This window comes from Bubalus bubalis, chromosome X (assembly GCF_019923935.1).
Source record: "Bubalus bubalis isolate 160015118507 breed Murrah chromosome X, NDDB_SH_1, whole genome shotgun sequence".
NCBI lineage: Eukaryota > Metazoa > Chordata > Mammalia > Artiodactyla > Bovidae > Bubalus > Bubalus bubalis.
Window position 1 is genome coordinate 106,799,349 of NC_059181.1, and position 18,128 is coordinate 106,817,476.

An 18,128-nucleotide genomic window follows, 5' to 3' on the forward strand; every position below is an offset into this window, starting at 1 on the left:
CCTAATCCTCCCACCATGTCAGCCCCACAACCTCAAGCTGTGCTGACTGCACACTGGTGAGCCACCTCACATCCTACTTCAGGTAGCCAGGGGTTAGGCCGCTTAGGAGGAGCTCCTCTATGAGGCCTGAGAACACCCCTCAAGGGGAGACTTGTAAGTGGCCTGAATCAGACTGCCCAGGGTAGGTTTCTCACCTGAGGACGCTCACACCCCTCCCGCAGGCCCAGGATCCCATCTGTCCCCCTGCTCACTCCTGTCTGCACCTCAACCCTGGTCATCATGCAAGGGATGCATGAGCTCTGCCAGCCTGAGAGAGTCTTTCAGGATCCAAGAAAGGAAGAGGGCCTGATGGAGGCACAGTTCATTGGGGTGAGGAGAAGGAGGTGGAGGAGGAGGATGAAGAGGAGCAGAAGTGGGGAGAGGAGGAGGAGGACCAGCAGCAGCAGCAGGTGGAGGGAGGAGGAGCAAGTAGAGGAAGGAGATGCAGCTACCTTCTCCTTCTCCTGGTCTGGGGTACCCTGGAGGAAGTGGCTGCTGCTGCAACACCCAGTCTCCCCCAGAGCCCTCTGGGTGTCTGGCCCCTCCCAATGCCATGGCTGCTAGTCCGGGAGCCAATATGAAGAGCATGGCCTCAGCAGGCAAGATGAAGTGCTAAGCACTCACGTGACCAGGAAGATGCCAGATCCTGGCTCTGAGATGCCCTGCGGGTGAAGAAGAATGAGCTGGTGCAATTCCTGCTCAGCAGGTGTCTTGCCAAGGAGCTGATCACAAAGGCAGAAGTGCTGAACAGTGTGCTCAAAGATTACCAGGACCATTTCCTGGTGGTCTTCGTTCAAGCCTCAGAGTATTTGCAGCTGGTCTTTGGCTTGGAGGTGAAGGAGGTGGACCCCAGTGAGCACACCGATATCCTGGTCCCCTCCCTGGGCCTCACCCTCAGTGAGATGCTGAGCGATGGGCAGAGGTTGCCCAAGGCCGGCCTCCTGGTGGTGATCCTGTGCCTGATCGCTGTGGAGGACGGCCATGCCCCTGAGGAGGAGATCTGGGGAGCACTCAGCAGGATGAGGGTGTGTCTCGGTAAGAACACTTCATCTATGGGGAGCCCAGGGAGCTGCTCACCCAAGTGTGGGTGCGGGAGGGGTACCTGGTGTACCAGCAGGTGCCTGATGAAGACCCTGCTTGCTATGAGTTCCTGTGGGGTCCCCAGGGCTATGTGGAGACCAGCAAGTTTAAAGACCTGGAATATCTGGACAGAGTTGGTTGAAGGGGTCCCAGCTCCTTCCAACCCCTCTGCAAAGGCTGCGAGGGAGGAGGAAAGAGGACTCTGAGCCAGAGCAGCAGCCAGGCTCCTTCTGGGCCCATGTCCAACAGCTTGTCCTAGGGGGCAGGAAAGGAGGCTGATTCTTCCCTTTGTTATTGAAGAGGAAACAGTCAGCCTTCTCAGCAGTGAAGGTCCGGGCCCGTTGGGGGAACCCGGTGTGTGGCATCTTTGTGTTCCTGTTCTCTACAATCACATGGAGGCTCATCTCTGTTTTCTTTAGGAATTTTTCAAGTGTTATTCCTTTTTATAGAAGACAATGCATTCCAGTATCTAACTATGTCAATGACGTTGATCATCACACTGTGTTTGTACTTAACCAGTTCAAGATGAAGAGTTTTCCTGTTCTGTAAAAGAGAGTAGGAACACTTCCATTTTATTCTGTGGTCCTGCACAAGATAACATGGAATTAGAATTAGAATGATTTTGGAAATATGAATTTATTTAGCAGTGATATAGTTGGTGGAAAAATTAGAAAATAAAAAGTGATAGTAGTGAATTCTTGCTTCTTATACCTTGTGTGTGTTCATTTGGATAGAGCCTAGGGATCTCAGTTTATGTGGATTTTCCTGGGTTATCAAAAGAAGTAGCAATTCATCTGAGTCAAGCAGCCCCCTCCTCACTGGCACATTTATTGAAAAGACTTTTATGGAGCCTCTGCTCCATGAAAGGCCCTGTGTTAGCAGTGGGGACACTGGGAGAAGCAGGACACTCCCATACCTAGAGCGATGGTCTAGGAGCCACAGTCACATGAGGTGCCTCATGGGAGGGAGGGGAAATGGGACATTGCTGTAAGGTGTCCTTTTGGCTCTTGAATAAAGCCCAGAGAGATCTCTTTTTGGGGCAGCATGGAAGGGGTCCTAGCTCTTGTCACTTTGCTGCTGACCACAAGGATGGCACAGGTGTTTTCTACCCATTATCTGCTAGGAATCCCGAAGAACTCCCATCTCACTCCCTTGAAGTGATGCCCAGAAATCCATGGACTGACCCTCTCTTTCCTGGTCCTGAGGGCCCAGAACTCAAGGTGTTAACTAGCTTTCAATTATCTTCATTGTAATTGGGCATTGTAATCAAAGACTCAACATTTATTGGTGGTGCAATGAAGGAAGGCAAGTGTTTGGATGCAAGGCCACCTGGGACTCATGCAAAGAGTGGTTCCTGCTTCTGTTTCCTGGAGCTGCTTGGGTCCTGCTGGAACACTCCTCTGCACCCAAATTTTACAGGTCCTCTAACTGGAAATGGGCCTTTCTGGGTAGCCCATACAATGAAGAATCTGTTTGCATTGTGGGAGTCCTGGGTTCCATCCCTGGGTCAGGAAGATCCCCCTGGAGAAGGGCATGGCAACTCACTCCACTATTCTTGTCTGGAGAATTCCATGGACAGAGGATCCTGGCAATCTATAGTCAATGGAGTTGTAGAATCAGATATGACTGAGTGACTAACACTATGGTCCACTACAGTCTAAGTAGAAAAGTTTCTTAGTTTTATTTATGAAACTTCCTGTTTGGCTAATTAGGAATTCCACATCCTATTGAGGTGCATATTCTCTAACCTTCCCTGGACCACAAAGTAGCCAACCCCATCCAGTGCACAATGGAGGATTTTCTGGGGGCAACAGTGTGAAAGATTCCTGCCCTGTTATCACAGGATCAACAGTTGCCAGGCCCTGCGAGCTCTGTCTCATCCCTTATGTCCATCCTGCAACCCAATACATGGGGCTCCTCACACCCGCTCGCCTCCCACATGAAGAACTGAGGCCACGGGGCTTGGCCATCTTCCCAGGATCACGTGCTAGTGAGGGCCGCGGTGGGCTCAAAGCCCTGTTCTCTATTCCTCTGGAGCCCTCACCTTTCCCGCCCACCCCAGGCCACGACCTGACCTTGCGACTTCTCATACCTTCCTCTTCTCAGTGCTACACGATGCCTCTGAGGTGACAAAAATCAGGCCTGTGGAAGGAAGGGGACAAGGAGAATCAGAATCCCTGTGGGGCTGCTCTGTGCTTTGCTGAGAACTGCCTCTGCTCGGGGCCAGCATCTCTGTCCAGTCCCAGAGCCTCCAGCCTGAGGGTGGCGCCCTGTCCGGGCTACTGCCATGGGGCCTCCTGCCCAACTGAACCTGCCAGGCTGATCAGCTCATCACTGAGCAGGAGGGAGGGAAAGCCTGACTGTATGGTCCCAGTTCCCACTGGGATAAGACCCTACAGGAGGCTCCTCCTATATGGGAAGGAAGGGAACACAGGTGGATCCCTGAGGCTCCAGATCTCCCAAGCTGCAGTGAGGGAGGGGAGCAGTTGGAGGGCCTTTGGGCTGGGGAAACCAGGGGATGGACACTAAGCATAGGGGCAGGAGAGTGAGGCAGAGAAAGGCAGGCCTTGGACGTCAGGAGGGCTTGTGTGCGCACAACACAAGTGTCCCGAGCCACGGATGACAAAGACCCCTTGGCGACACACAAACACACTGCCAGAGCCTGGGTGCTTCCTGGAGGAGGGGGACCAGAAAAGGCAGCTCCCTCATGACCCAGGGGGTGAGGAGGGGCCCAAAGCGTGGGAGGGAGCAAGAAAGACCAGCTAGTCAGGCTGCCCACAGATAACAGTACCTTCTGTCGCCTTCAGAGGAGCCACCAGAGGCCCCCACCAACGTATATAGCCTCCAGAGTCATGTCCCAGTCAGAGGAACTGGCTGGAAGCAAAGCTTTGTCAACCTGCTTTTAAGCAGAAAGGCCATGAAGAAGCCCAAGTCGAAGCCTGAATCTCATCCATGCTGCCAGTCATTAGGAAGAAAGGCCTCTGGGAGAGCTTCTTCCACACCCTCTTAGCTCACCCCTTTCAGATACCAGGCTGTGGTCATCACATAGGGAAAATGACCCTGCTACTGGTAGAACTGGGAGACAATGCCCTAGGGTCCTCAAATACGGGCCTTTCCAAGGTACCAGTCTGTTTCCTACACAGTGATTTTCAAGAACAGTGGCCCACAAATACCAGAGAACATGCATCTCCAAACCCACTGCTCTACTGCCCACGTGTGGTAAAGACCGGTGACTCACTCAGGTTTCATCCAGTCCCACACCCGGATTCTCATACTTTTTCAAATACAGGTTGACGAGGGCTTCCTTTGGTCACATCTAGCTCAACAAGTTAGACATGTTCCTTGGAGTGAGTGTGTAAAGGAGGGCCCTTGAAAAGCACCTAACCCATAAAATCATTCGATGGGCCTGCCATCTGGGTAACAGAGAACAGGTCCACAGTGGTGGTGGGGACAGGGGCAGGGGTGGGGAAGATCAGAGCTGGCCTTGGAGAGGACCAGTGAAGTGGCTGTTTTCAACAGAACTGGCTGTACCTTGAGCCCCCGATCAAGTCCTTCAAAGGGAAGGTACCCAAAGTGACCCAAATTGGACATGGATTGCCAAGACCAGGGGTAGCAGAAGCCCAACCACCCCACTGAGGAAAGGAAACAGGGCTTCTGAAACAGCCTGCAGGGGGCTGAATCTGAGGCTCTGGGAAGGGGATGGGAAAAGCACATGTGTTCCCAAAGTGAATACTCTAGGGCCACCAAAGTGGTGTTTATGGGAAAAATTGGAAACTGAAGTCAACAGTCTATCATCTGCAGTGGGATGATACCTGTGTGTGGGCAGAGATCGGGAGGCTGTGAGCTCAGCGGAGCTCCTAGCTTTGCCCTCCCACACGACATCCTGGGGAATCTGTGTCTCAGGTGCTTGGGAACAGTCAAGTGGAATATGAGGTCGCTCCACTGTGCTCGAGCACAGCCCTACTATGGGGAGAGCTCGACCTGGGGGGCGGTGGGGGCAAGACAACAGGACTCTGGCTTTGGGGCCAACTGAGCGGGACCAACCAACCAGCAGCACCAGCCAGAAGACAACAAAGCTAGAAGAGGGGGAAGGATGGGGGAGCCACCAACTCAGGTAAGGGAAATCAGGCTGCTACGGACCCCATCTTCTGGGAGGGACAGTCACCAGGGGCCCATCTGACTCCTGGGATCTCTCTTGGTGGTAGCAGACCTAGGACTCGCTAGGGTCTGGCCCTTCAGCAGAAGCCAGCCACAGGCCTGTATGTTGTTAGTGAGGGGAGTGAAGTTAGGGACACATTTGTCAACCCAGCCAGGGCCTGGCCCCTGAAACAATGTGCCTGGCAGCAGAAGGGAGCCCTTGTAGGCAACCTGAAAAATACTTTTTGGTACTGTCAGACAACAGCCAAGCTGGGGATCCCATCTCCATCCCCGGACCCCCTCCCCCACACAGGTCCAGGGCTGCCTCTCCACATAGCCTCTGTGACATCATGAAACAGTTAAGGAAGCTGACCACTTAATTGGCTGCCTGTCCCATGACCCAGATTCTAGAATCTCCAGAGAGTATTTATGGGGCACCCCGACCATGGTCTGAGGCCCGTTTTCCCTGAGCACTTGCTGCTTGGATAGATAATGCTCCTTAGCTAGACTGGCTCCATGGCTAGTCAGAGTTCCCATGAGTCACGGGCAGCCCTGCTGATCCTATCAACTGACGGGGAGCCTGCAGCGGGGGACACCCGTGATTCCTCCCCAGATCCAACCCTGGATTCAGGGGAGGCTTTGGAGAAGAAGGGTGACCAGCCCAAGAGCCCAGATCCAGGCCTCCATGACAATCCACGCCCACAGGGCCCGAACCCAGAAATGGCCAAAGAGGAAGAGAGCAATGCCATCCTTGGGCTGTCCTTCCCCAGGAAGCTCTGGAGGATTGTGGAGGATGCAGCCTTCACCTCTGTGCACTGGAACGATGAGGGAGATACAGTGGTCATCGAGGCAGATCTCTTCCAGATAGAGGTACTCCAGCGCAGAGGCATGGACCAAATCTTTGAGACAGACAGCATCAAGAGCTTCATCCGTGAACTGAACCTGTACGGGTTCAGGAAAGTCCGCCCTTCGAGTCACTCTGCAGGGAAGAAGCTCCTGGTAACGTAGAAAGCCCTTTTGGGGAGACTAGACTAGATGAGCTGAGTGCTGGACGGGTTTCATTTCCCAGGAGAATGTTGTTCTCATGAGAGGGTGGTTAAGGAAAGAAGAGAAAGCAGGATCTGTTGTGTTCCACCACCCCTCTTAGACAGGATCCATGGGGGTGACTCCAGACACTGAGGGGCCACTTGATGTCAGGGAGGGCCAGTAACACCTCAAGTGAAGACGGCCCTGGGCGAGCCCTAGGAAGTGACATGCTAGGGCCTCATAAGCTGCCAGGAATGAAGAGATCTTGTCTTCATACTTAGGCATGGCCCGGACTGTTGTGGGGAGGAGGGTGGTGAGGAAGGGCTCTTCTCCCCTCTCATGCCTAAAGTGATTCATTTCCTTTCAGATCTATCGAAACTCCAATTTTCAGAGAGACAAGCCTCTGCTTCTGCAGAACATCCAGAGGAGAGGCAACCCCAGAACAACTTCTCAGCCTGCCACTGGCACAACAACAACTCCAAAGAGAAAGAAACGAGTGGTGGCAACCAGACACTCTCCTCAATTCCACCACAACGAGTTCACCCAAAAGGCTGGCAACAAAGTCCAGAAGGGGATGCCAACTGCTCGCAGAACCCCCAGCCAGTGCTCATTTGTGTTTCCTGACCTTTGGTCTGTGGGCAGTGTAGCCAAGTGGGCTGGGGGAAACCATCTCCCCAATGAGCAGGGTGGCCCCAGCAGGGCGGCTGGAGAGGGCACATCCAGCAATGCCATATCTGTGCCCTCGGCTACTGCTGAAAGGGACAGCCCAGGGAAACTGCCCGAGAGCCCCCCAGTGTACCCAGAACACGAATCGGTGATGACTTTGTACAACACCTGTTACTCCATCCTGATGGCGGGCCTTTTAGTCATGGAACCAGATGAGGCCCCTGAAGCGGAGGATGAGCAGGGAGAATCCTCAGATTATAAGTGTGTCCTCTGTGAGCAGCTCAAGAAGAAGCCCAATCCCTGAGCTGCCAGATCCCTAGGGACACTCAAAAGCACTCTCTTATAATTAAAAATAGATTTCTGGCTCTAATAAAGTCAAGCAAAACTCCTTTGGAGTAAATAAACAATCAAACGAGAACTACGAGTCTGTGTTCTTTCTATCTGTCCATTGTATTCACACATGGAACAGGGTGAGCTCGAAGAGGCTGGAAGCCCATGCCCCAGGCAATCTTCAGTCTTGTCCCCATGGTCCATTTTCATCTGAAACAGCAGCATTTCACAGGCTCACCCAAGGGTCTGACCCATGAGCCGAGTGCTGAGGGGAACCCAGGATGGACTGGTCCCTGGGCCTTGCCTGCTGCTCAGCAGATGGCTCAGCTGGGCTCCTGACCTCGGGTGTGTCACATTCCATGAGTCATACACCCTGCAGCAGAAGAGGCTCCTCAAGGATTCCCCAGTGATGCCACAAGTTTCTGATCAGCAGCTGAGCATCCCAGCTCCCTATCCAGGGGCCTCCTCAAGAGGCTCACTGGAAAGCAGGGTCACCCCAGCCACTAAGTTGCTCGCAAACATATTACCCCAAAGCCAAAGACAAGTACAAGGTTTCCACAAGGTGAACACCAGCCCTTGTCACTCTGCCCTCACGGCTGTATTTAGAAGCCTATCTTTGGATGTGAGGCGGCCAGGCACTGCGTCCAAACACACATAATTTGAGAGCCAAGGAACACTTTACAGTAGGACAAGTGTCACACGCAAGGACAAACCACGGCCTGTTTCTGGCCTGCAGGCCTCTCTGCCTGCTTATGCTCAGCCCCGCTCCCGGCCTTCCCCCATCACCCCCTGGACACTGTTCCAACATTAAGAATTTGGACCAGAACAGAGAGGGAAAAACACTAACCAGTTTCCTAGCAACACATTTCTCTCAACCACCCAGACTCAGCAGGGCCAAAATGAATGGCAACACCATCAATTTGTAGAGCTCAGAGCCCTGGAGTTTCTCGCTGAGTCCAGAGCAGCATCACGCAAGGGGAGTCCCTGCCCCTAGCCCCGCACCAACTGGGCACTGCAGTGCAGGGCCAATTCAGACACAACCAGATGGGCAAGTCCAGAGTGTGGTGCTGACTGCATGGTATTACCATGTGCTGGTCTCTTGGTCACTTTCCTCTCGAAAGCCCAGTCTGGACAGGCCTCCTGCCCAAAGGGGATCAGGTGCTGGGCGATGTCCACCTGGAAGATGTCCTTCCTGCCTCTCCCAGGGACGGGCTGCAGCAGCCAGCGGGAGTTGGCCAGCGCAGTCATGTACTTCTGTCGCAGGTTGGGTAGCAGGGCTTGATTCTCCAGCTCCTGCACCTGGTTGGGACCTAGGTTTTCTAGGCACACCAAAGTGCCCCCAATGACCACAAGACCTGCGTGCAAAGACAGGACACAGAATGAGAACAAGGTCATTCAAAGTTGCACCTTCTTGAGACTAAGACTGTATCATAGAGGGAACCTGAGGTGAACTGGGTCCTCTGGCTGAGGGCTCACCTCGGCAAAGGGAACTCGGGGCGAGGCCAAGCGAGGAAGGGAGTGAAATGAAAGGGAGAGGCCTGGTGCTCCAGGAACCCACCAGGACACGGGCAGCTTTCAGTCTGCCCACTGCAGGCCACAGGGACAGAGCATGAGGTCCCCAGCGGGGGCCAGCAGACATCAGGTCCCCAAGGGATTTACCAGCAGACAGGTGTTGCTGTGGGGCCTCACTCCTGGGGAGTCAGGGGACTTGCTCAGGCCCAGCTCCAGGCGATGTGCGGATGGAACCCAGGCTGGGTGCTTTACTGCTTCTCATGGTCTCTGCCAGGCACACAGACACACATGTGGGGACACACACATACACACAGACAAGTGCCATGTGCAGTCCTGGACGCGCCACTGCCTCAAGCACAAACGGGGACTGAGGCCCAGAGTGGTGATCAGGCACCTTGTGCCACCAGTTCCCAGCCCATGGACCCTTGTTGTCCCTCTGAAGAAACCTCAGCCCCCACACCCAACCCCGGCAACCAGTTCAACAGAAAACAAACAAGTACTACCCAGCTGAGATCCAGGGCAGTGCCAGGGCCCATGTGGGCAGCAGGAGACAGGGTGTCACTTTCCCACAGTCACTCCATGGCCGAACTTTTCCCCAGCAAGGCCTGGATCTGGGTGGGGCTCATTCTGAGCCTCCGCTCCAGCAGCTCCCACTAGCCCGAGTCTTTCCAGTCCTCGTACACCATGTGAATGGCCAGGGTACAGTGCCGGTGACCATGTAGCACGGGCCACCATGGCATCTCCAGGTTCTTGACACCATTTAAAATGAAACCCACATAAGGCTGTTTGAAGAACAGATAGCCGAACTTCATCTCCCAGGGCTCCTAGGGCTGCCAGGGCCTCATGTGGCTGCGGAAACACAAAACCACAAAGTTCAGGAGTGTGATTCAGTGGCCTGCAAGCTCACAGCCCTGGGCTGGACCTCAGCCCCACGAGCCGAAGCATCCTCCAAATCTGCTGACACAGAATGCAGGGGTCAGAGAGAGCTGGCTCATTCCATTCGTCTCCACACAGTCCACTGATAGGGGGGTGGTGACCCAAAGGACCCATCCATTACATGCAGTCTGTGGGGAGGTCAACAAGGACGGTGGGACAGTGCGACAGAGGCACAAGGTGAGTTCCAAGACAGAGAGCCCTGAAACCCTGCCAGCACTGAAGAGGGAGGACAAGCCCCCTGGTTTCACAGCCCAGAGGGCTCTGGTCCTCTCCCAGCACAGACAGGCATTGTCCTGGGCTTGGCTTCCCCCACTCCCTGCCACCATCCCACCCTTCAGCTCCACAACCCCATCACTGCCCATGCTCTGCAGATCCCCCATCTTAGCCCAGGGATGCTAAGGGCATATCCATGCTAACCAATCTGGACTTGGCCCTGGGGCAGCCTGGACCTCAGATGGCCCTGCCAGGTGTCTTCCCCATGCCTTTGGGAGCCACCTTCCTCCTAGCCCTTCCCATACCACTGCCTCCACTGTCAGCAGATGCCCCGGCCCCTGCCCAGAGCCTCGAGAAAGAACCAAGGAGAACAGAAACTAATGGGATGGGTGCACTCCATGTCATTACCAGGGCCTGGGATGGCACCATTCAGGTATCACAGAATTCAGACCTCAAATAATACACTAGGTTACCATCACCTCATTCAATGGCTGAGGTGGCACTGAGGCATAGACTGCAGGGGACCTGAACACACACATCTCCATTCGCACTTCTTTCCGTGTACCTGGATGGGGGTCCCCGTTCACTGGAGGGAGCTGGAGGCAGAGGAGCAGAGCCATGAGCCTGAACCTCTGCAGGGTCTCAGCACCTCGCAAGGGGCCTCCATTTCCACATGGCTATGAGGACAGGAACAAAGTCCCAGGGGCACCCAACCCAGGGCCTTTTGGGCCTTTCCTTCATTTGGCACAGCAGAGCCACAGTTCTTACAGGCCCACAAAGTCCCACATTATCTGGCTCCTACCCTACTGGCCTGCTCTCCTCGCCCCTGGATTCACCTCCGGTAGCCATGAAGGCCGTCCTTCCATCCTTGGAACCTTCCAGTGTGTTCCTACCTCAGACCCTTTGCAGGGTGTGAGGACTCACATCGCACCTCAGTGTGACCTTACAGACAAAGGAAAGGTCTTCACAGAGCTGATGGGGGTCAAGTGAGCTCATTAGGATGGACCCTCCTCTAACAGGATGGCTGTCCCCATACAAAAGACATATTTAGAGACAGACAGGAACACGGGGAAACTGGGGTGAGGAGGAAGGCGGAGCTTTCCAAGCCTAGACACACCCACCAAGGCCAGCAATGCCCTGGAAGTGAGGGGGGAGAGATAGGACAGACTCCACAGCCCTCATGAGAGCCAACGTCAGCTGACATCTCGACCTCGGCTGCCGAGCCTCCTGAACCAACACGGTTCCTAGTATGAGCCACCCGGTGCAATCCTGATGTGACTGCTGGCAAATGAAGCCAGAGGGTCAGGTGTGTCGGGACATCTCTCCACAGGGGTAAGGGGGGAGTGGGGGATGGCTTCTCCACTCCCGGCACCTCAAGCACACTCCTCCACGTCTGCATGAGCCACCTGGTGCAATCCTGATGTGACTGCTGGCAAATGAAGCCAGAGGGTCAGGTCTGTCGGGACATCTCTCCACAGGGGTAAGGGGGGAGTGGGGGATGGCTTCTTCACTCCCGGCACCTCGAGCATATTCCTCCACGTCTGCAAAATCCATGTGTCTGTTTTCACCCTTACACGGTGTCTGTTTACACCTCCCATTGTCGGGGGTCCCACAATTTACTGATGCTTCCCTCCTGATGGAAGGGAAGGGAAAACTCATTCTGCCAATATAGCCACTCCATGTGACCACACACTCACTGAAGAACCATGCAGGAAGCGGCCCAGTGCACATGGCACACACCCGAGGTGCTGACACATGCCAGCAAACGGCCTTCCACAAAGGCTTCCCCTGTTTCCACTCCACCAACCACAGGCAAGGGGGTCATGTCCTCATGCACTGCCTGGTCCCGAGCATCATCATTCGGTTGAATGTTTGCCCATGTGCTGGGTGACAAAGGGTTACACTGTTCATTGGGTCTGGCTTGGTTACAAGGCTGGCCCTTGGGACTTTGCCATTGCTATGTCTTCTACTAGGGTATGTGACTGGATTCCATGCTTGTCCAGTTTGTGCCTTTCAGTATCTCAGCAAACACAACCCCTTCCTCCTGAGAGCCTCTGAATCTCACCTGTGTGGGTGGAATCCCTGAGCAAGAAGTGGCTGCAAGCACTCCTATGGCTGGAAGCAGAAGGTGCCTGCTTGGTGGCCAGAGGAGAAAACACTCTTCTGTTTGCTTGACTGGGCATCTTCCCCTGCATGAGGACCAGAGGAACAGGGAGAAAGTCACCAGTGACAATACAGCAATCTTGGACAACAAGCCACCACCGTCTTCTCCTCACCGGGGGCCTCAGACAACGGGATGCCAGGAGGGCCCAACTCATGAGAAACACACGTGCAGGTTCCCTCAGGGTGGGTTCTGCTCATCACAGCAGCTGGCCTGTCCTCACCGGGCTGGGACAGGGACCCCACGATGTCTCAGTCTGCAGCACATAAACCCATACCCCAGGAGTGATTGTGATTTACAGCCCAGGAGACCCCGCCAAGAACAAGAGAAAATGACTCCTCCCCTCACACTGCCACTCTGGAAGGATCCGGGAGCCGCAACAGTCAGTGGGCCGCCCTCCATGGACTCCTGGTTGGGCCCCACCAGGAGGGGAACTGTGGACAAGCAGCTGAGCCCTGCAGGGTCGGGGAGGGGGGGGCAACTTCCAGCGGGAGGGTGGGGCTAGTGTTAGGTCATAGTCCAGGGGCGGGGTAAGAGGTTGGATGGCAGGTCTGGGGCATCTTCCCATGTGTCCCAGGGCATTGCTGGGATGCACATGTGGAAAGAAAGCAGTGGTGGGGAGGGGTACTGTGGCTGTAGAGGGGGCCAGAAGGTCCAGCTTGGCCTCCTGGCAGGTGCTCCTGGTCCCAGAGCCTGGAAACCCCTGCCTAGAGGTACCATCTACGCACAAGGCAGGTCCCGCCTTCCTGCAAGCAGAGCGAGTCGTGGGCACTTTGGGATGGTTGGGCTGCGGCCACCAGGCAGGACAGTGGTCCGCCACTAGGACCGAGACAGCTGACAGCACTGGCTGGCTTCAGTAGCATCGTGCCCACAAACACTGACACCTGTCATTTCCGGTGTGTATGGCTGCCATTACTCACATAGGCACGCAGTTACAAAGATACACAAGTACGAACAAAGGTGCATTCCCTCACCGGCCCTGTCTGCTAGGAGACAAACTAAGATCCGTCAGGCTCTGAGGCACCTGGAAGGTCAGGCAGGGAGGAGCCTCGAGACCAGCAGCCTGAAGCAGGACCCAGAGGAGGACCAGGAAGTGAGCGGCCTGGTGGAAGAGAGGGGGAGGAGGTGGGAGGAGCAGTGTGGGAGGAAGAGTGTGGGAAAGACGGAGCTGAGGTGGAGATTCTGGAGAAGGACTCAACTCAGGGCTGGGGCAGGGCGGGACTGGGACAGAAAGGGGCTAGGCTGGGGCTGGGGCGGGGTTTGGGCATGGCTCTGGGCGGGGTGGAGCCACCAGAGGCAGGGCGTGGCTGACAAGGATGGAGCTGTGGGCCCAGGAAACCCACGGAGAGTGGGCCTGTCCAGCTTCATGGCAGAGGCCAGACTGTGCCCTTTTGAGTCCTTGCCATAGGTGTCCAGTCTGTGAGAATTGGCAAGAGTCAAAGTGACTGTGACCCAGTGTCTTCAGTGACTGCATCTGAGCTTCAAATTGGACCCCAGGCGCCAGGGAAGCAGAGAGAGGCACGACCTCTGGGTAGAGCTCCCCATCTCTGGGCTGAAAACCCAGGCTGTCTCCCCTCCAAGCCACCCTGGAACTGTTGGCCCAGTGCTGAGCAACAGTCTATCTGTTTTTTTGCAGATGCGGAAGAAAATCCTCCCTGTGTTACCTGCTGCCCCTGGGACCTGCGATGTCTCAGAGAAAGGCAGCTTTGGCTTCAAAACTGTTTCCTGAACTCTACCTCTTGTCTGGGGGCTCAGCCCACCCAGGGCAACCACCTGATTCTACTCCTGACCGCTGCCCTGGCTGTGTCCCTGCCTCCCAAGTGCCTGATCACAGTAAATGCTCCTCTTCCTGTCCCCACTGCTACTAGTTGAGCTCAGGCCTCATGGCCTGGGGCCAGTGCTGTCAGCCTAGGCTGCCCCCACCAGCTTGGACCCCTCTTGTCTCTCCTCTTCCACTATCGATTCTGTCGATGTGTGTCACACCGCACACACATCTGTCCTCAACCCTGGATGGGAAGTACAGCTGAGCCCAAGCCCCAACCCATCCATGGTGCCCTGGGGGGCTTCCTGTGGTCCCAGGTCTCCTTCCTCATTTCGCAGCACTCTGGATGGCTGTGCTGGCCCTGGGCTCTGTGCAGAGTACATCTGGGACCCCACACTTCAGATCGTGCAGTTCCTGCCCCTGGACTGCTGGCTCCTCTTGTCCTGACAACCTACTGTCCTCCTTCCAAGCACAGCTGTAACATCCCTTTTCCATCTGCCCGAGTGTCACGTGCTTTCATCTGGTAGTCCTGGGGCACCCTGCATCTTCCTGTTGAAGCCTTTGCCCTGTTCTTCCATCCAGACTGTGGCTGCTGTGCACAAGTCTGGACTGCCAAGGGTCACCAAGTCCCAGGAAGGCAGGGTGGATGTCTCACTGGTTCCCATTAGCCAGGCACCCATGCGACTGCTGCCCTGGGAATGTTATTCCGAGCAGTACTTTCCCTTCTAGCATGCTCTCTCCTTGCAGAACTCTCCCGGCTATGAATTGAGGGGCAGAGGCTGCCTCCTGGATTTGAGGCTTCAGTGCTGCAGGGACCCGAGCGAATACCACACCCAATTCCCTCATGCTGGTGCCCCAATCCTTGCCCCAAGAGTGGTTATTTGCAACCTCCATACACCCCAGAACCTCCTGGTAGTGGTCTCAGATCATGAGGGAGGATCCTGTGAATGGTAGGTAGGCTGCTGCTTTTCTTTCTGCATCCTGGTTATGAACTGGACCTTGCCCAGTGAACTGGACACCTATGATGTGTGGCTGCTGATGGAGGCAGCTGTGAGGCCCTGTTCCGTGGCATTTCTCCACACCTGTCCCATCCCTGCTGCTGGCACCAGTTCTCCTCATGTGCCCAGATGTGTAGACCGATCCACAGGGGGTGCTGCCTCCCACCCCACCTGTGTCTCTGAGGCTTGGTGAGGGTTCTACTTTGCTCCTGTTGTGCGTTTGCAGACAGTGCTGACCTGACACAGATTCTTGGTTTCCCTCATGTCCTCCTTGGCCAATGTGGTTTCCTATCTGAAATGCCTGTTGCCCATATCTCCACTGAGCTGTGTGTCCTTTCTGTGCTGAGTTGTGGGCACTTCTTTTGGGGTCTGGGCACTCATCCCGCCCTGGTGTTGGTATTGCAGATTCGTTCTCTTCTGTTTTCAGGCTAGCAATGGACTCAGTATTGGCCTGGTGTCTGGGAGCTGTAAGTGCCCCGCAGGTCAGCATGTGTCTGTTAGGTCCTTCCACTGGGGGTTGCCATCCACCCCCAGGCTTGGCACCTGGGGCAAGCAGTCCTCAAGGAGATGCTGCCCTGGTGTCCAGCACTCTGCCCATGAGAGAGGGCTCCTTCACCTCCATGTCAGTTCCTCGGTCCCTGCCTAGCTTTGGTTCTGGGCCTTGGACTCCCACACGCGGGACAAACCCAGGGGCAGCTGTGTAGCTCCAGGAGGTCAACCAGACCTACTTCCCCTCTGTCCCCAGGGCAGCTCCCATTGACCACACCTCTTTGCATACAGCCCAGATGGAGGGGCCAGCCTGAGAACCGGACGAGTTTCTGATTTCATCTCAGTTCTGCTGCAGTTCTTTGAGAGGACATGGCACACATATGACCTGTGGACACGGATGGCCACTCTGCTGCTGCTGCTGCTCAGGGTACTGATTGCCTAGAGGATGGGGCACCACTCAGGGGGACCTTGGAAGCTTCTGTGAGCCTCTGTTGCTGCCCTGCTCTCATTCACATCACAGGCCTTTACATCACGTTTGACACGGAAGTGGGAGATGCTGGTTTGCATGTGTCCATCACTCCCAAGTTCTGGGGTGTATGTGCTCTTCACTGTCCTCCATCTGGGCAGGATGGCCATGACTCAGGTGCCACGCCCACCAGCACTGGAGGGGACTTACAGACACCAGGCTGCGGCTCAAAGAATGGATCCAGCTGTTTAGTTTGCAAGTACAAGGAATAGGGAGGGCGGACTGGAGTGTGCATTGTCATCCTATACCCACGGTGAGAGGACAACAGTGAGGGAATACTCGTGCTCTGGGTGGGAGACCTGTCCAGCTATCCTTTGAGTACTAGTGTGCCCACCATGGTGACTTGGCCAAGCACAGAGTGGGTGTGAGGGGTCAGGAGCAGAGGATGCCCATGAGTTGCCCCCAGAGGTGAGCAGGTTCTTCAGTTCATGAGCGGGGCGTGTATCCCCTCTCTTTTTCTGTGCATTTCTCTTTTACTCACTGGAGTTCATGCAGGGTTTCCGTTCAGCCTTACCATCTTTTCCTTACATTGCATGTTCCCCCAGGTTCTGAAGGAGTCCTCAACAGATGTCTCACTAAGCCCTGGACCTGGCTTTGGGGGATATTGCATTCCAGGCCTCCAGGCCCTCGCAGCTCAAGACCGACTGATGAATCCTGGGGACTGGCCCTGTGTCCCTTGACCATTGAGCCCCTGTGCCCAGAAATCCCAGCCCAGGGGGTCGTCCCGAAGGGGCCACAGAGTCAGAGTTGACTATGTCTCTCAAGTTGGTGTCAAGTTGACCCTGTGTCTGGCAACCTCCACTCCTCTGGTGGTCCCACCTGCCTGTGTGGGTTCACCATCTCAGTGCCCGAGGTCCCTTTGGGAGGGGCTAGGGTTGTTCCCATGTCTGTTTGCTGTGGTGCTGCAGCGTCCTTCTCCCAGGGACCTTCCCCATCCCTGTTCCTCAGTTGCAGACCTGAGAACTGGCTCAGGGGCCCAACCTGGGTGAGGGATCTTGACCTGTTTACTGGGGTGGCTGCCTTTGGCCTCAGTGTCATTTTGGACTGTACCTTGGTTGGTTGCCGACCTATCAAAGCTCTGGGAGGCTGCGTTGTGTGGACCACCTTCCCTCCTCTCTGGCTCCCGCCTCCTGGGAGGTGGCAGCCCTCATCATGGTCCCTGGCTCCTGGCAGCTCAGTGCAACCCCACGACCTCTGCTGTAGTCCCTGGGCAGCAGGGATGGATGGAGGGGTGTGTCGTCCATCTCCTCCATCACCAGGCCTGGTAAGCCTGACCTGTGTTGGACAGTGACTTCACTCTGCTTGGCGGCCGGACAGTAGGTGACCAGCTCTTCCCATGCTTCCTTGCTTCTCATCATGGCAGTACCGTGTGTCCTGCCACAGATCAGGGCAGCCAGCTCCCCTGCTTCCTGGGATGGAGGGCACCTGTGAGGGAGGCCTCTGTTCCAGTTTGCTCCCTTGAGGGTGGGGGCACCAGCTCTTTATGGGGTGGGAGAGGTGGGCTGCTGTTGCAGGCTCAGAAGTTCAGAGACGTCTTGGATGTCCCAGTCTTCTGGGGCCTGCCTCCCAGTCTCTCTGGCCTTCATGTCAGTGATGCATGTTTTCCCGAGAGGACATCCAATGCCAGTGGGTCAATCCTGCCTTGGTGGAACGTTCAGTGTCTTTGAGGTTCAGCCACACCTGTTGAATCCTGGGCTGATGTTTGTCCACTGCCTAAAGCTTTGTCAGCTACTGGGAAGACTCTGCCCGCCCCAACATTGGTCCTCACTGTTCTTCATCCTAGGTTGGTCATCACCCTAGAGACAGCAAAGCAAAGAAGTCACTCCTCTCTATTCTGCCCCCACCACATTCCACACACCTGGATCTTCTCACTTGCCAGGGAATTCCTCTCCCCCTTCCAGCCCAGCACAAGTTCTAGCAGCTGGGCTGTGGTCTTGAGCCCAGGGCTGAGTGCTTTTTAATATGCTGTCTAGGTTTGTCATAACTTTTCTTCCAGCGAGTAAGTGTTTTTTAATTTCATGGCTGCAGTCACCATCTGCAGTGATTTTCAAGTCCCCAAAAATAAAGTCAGCTACTGTTTCCACTGTTTACCCATCTATTTGCCATGAAGTGATAGGACTGGATGCCATGATCTTAGTTTTCTGAATGTTGAGCTTTTCCACTCTCCTCTTTCACTTTCATCAAGAGGCTCTTTAGTTCTTCTTCACTTTCTGCCATAAGGTTGGTGTCATCTGCATATCTGAGGTTATTGAT

The 18,128-nt window shown here is 55.2% G+C and overlaps 2 protein-coding genes and 1 pseudogene across 2 annotated transcripts; 2 read left to right on the forward strand and 1 right to left on the reverse strand.

Annotated features, from left to right (window-relative positions):
- The first annotated feature begins 15 nt into the window (after window positions 1-15).
- LOC123465371 (melanoma-associated antigen 9-like) lies at window positions 16-1,523 on the forward strand. Its single transcript, XM_045164350.1, is given in 4 exon segments — window positions 16-56; window positions 222-369; window positions 714-1,074; window positions 1,077-1,523. Coding segments are annotated over 4 exon segments (735 nt in total). The 3' UTR covers window positions 1,262-1,523.
- Window positions 1,524-5,629: 4,106 nt separating this feature from the next.
- Window positions 5,630-7,404, forward strand: LOC112582218 (heat shock transcription factor, X-linked member 3-like). The gene is made up of 2 exons (XM_025276591.3): window positions 5,630-6,255; window positions 6,650-7,404. The coding sequence occupies exons 1-2, from the start codon at window positions 5,773-5,775 to the stop codon at window positions 7,250-7,252; spliced, it is 1,086 nt and encodes a 361-aa protein (XP_025132376.3). The 5' UTR covers window positions 5,630-5,772; the 3' UTR covers window positions 7,253-7,404.
- Window positions 7,405-8,268: 864 nt separating this feature from the next.
- On the reverse strand, window positions 8,269-9,602 carry LOC112582069 (annotated as a pseudogene).
- Between the last annotated feature and the right edge of the window lie 8,526 nt (window positions 9,603-18,128).

Excerpts from the sequence above, each read along its gene's own strand:
- LOC112582218 (XM_025276591.3), top strand. The coding sequence starts at position 5,773 with ATGGCTAGTCAGAGTTCCCATGAGTCACGGGCAGCCCTGCTGATCCTA. Across the intron at positions 6,256-6,649 it reads CTGCAGGGAAGAAGCTCCTG|ATCTATCGAAACTCCAATTT; the intron begins GTAACGTAGAAA and ends ATTTCCTTTCAG.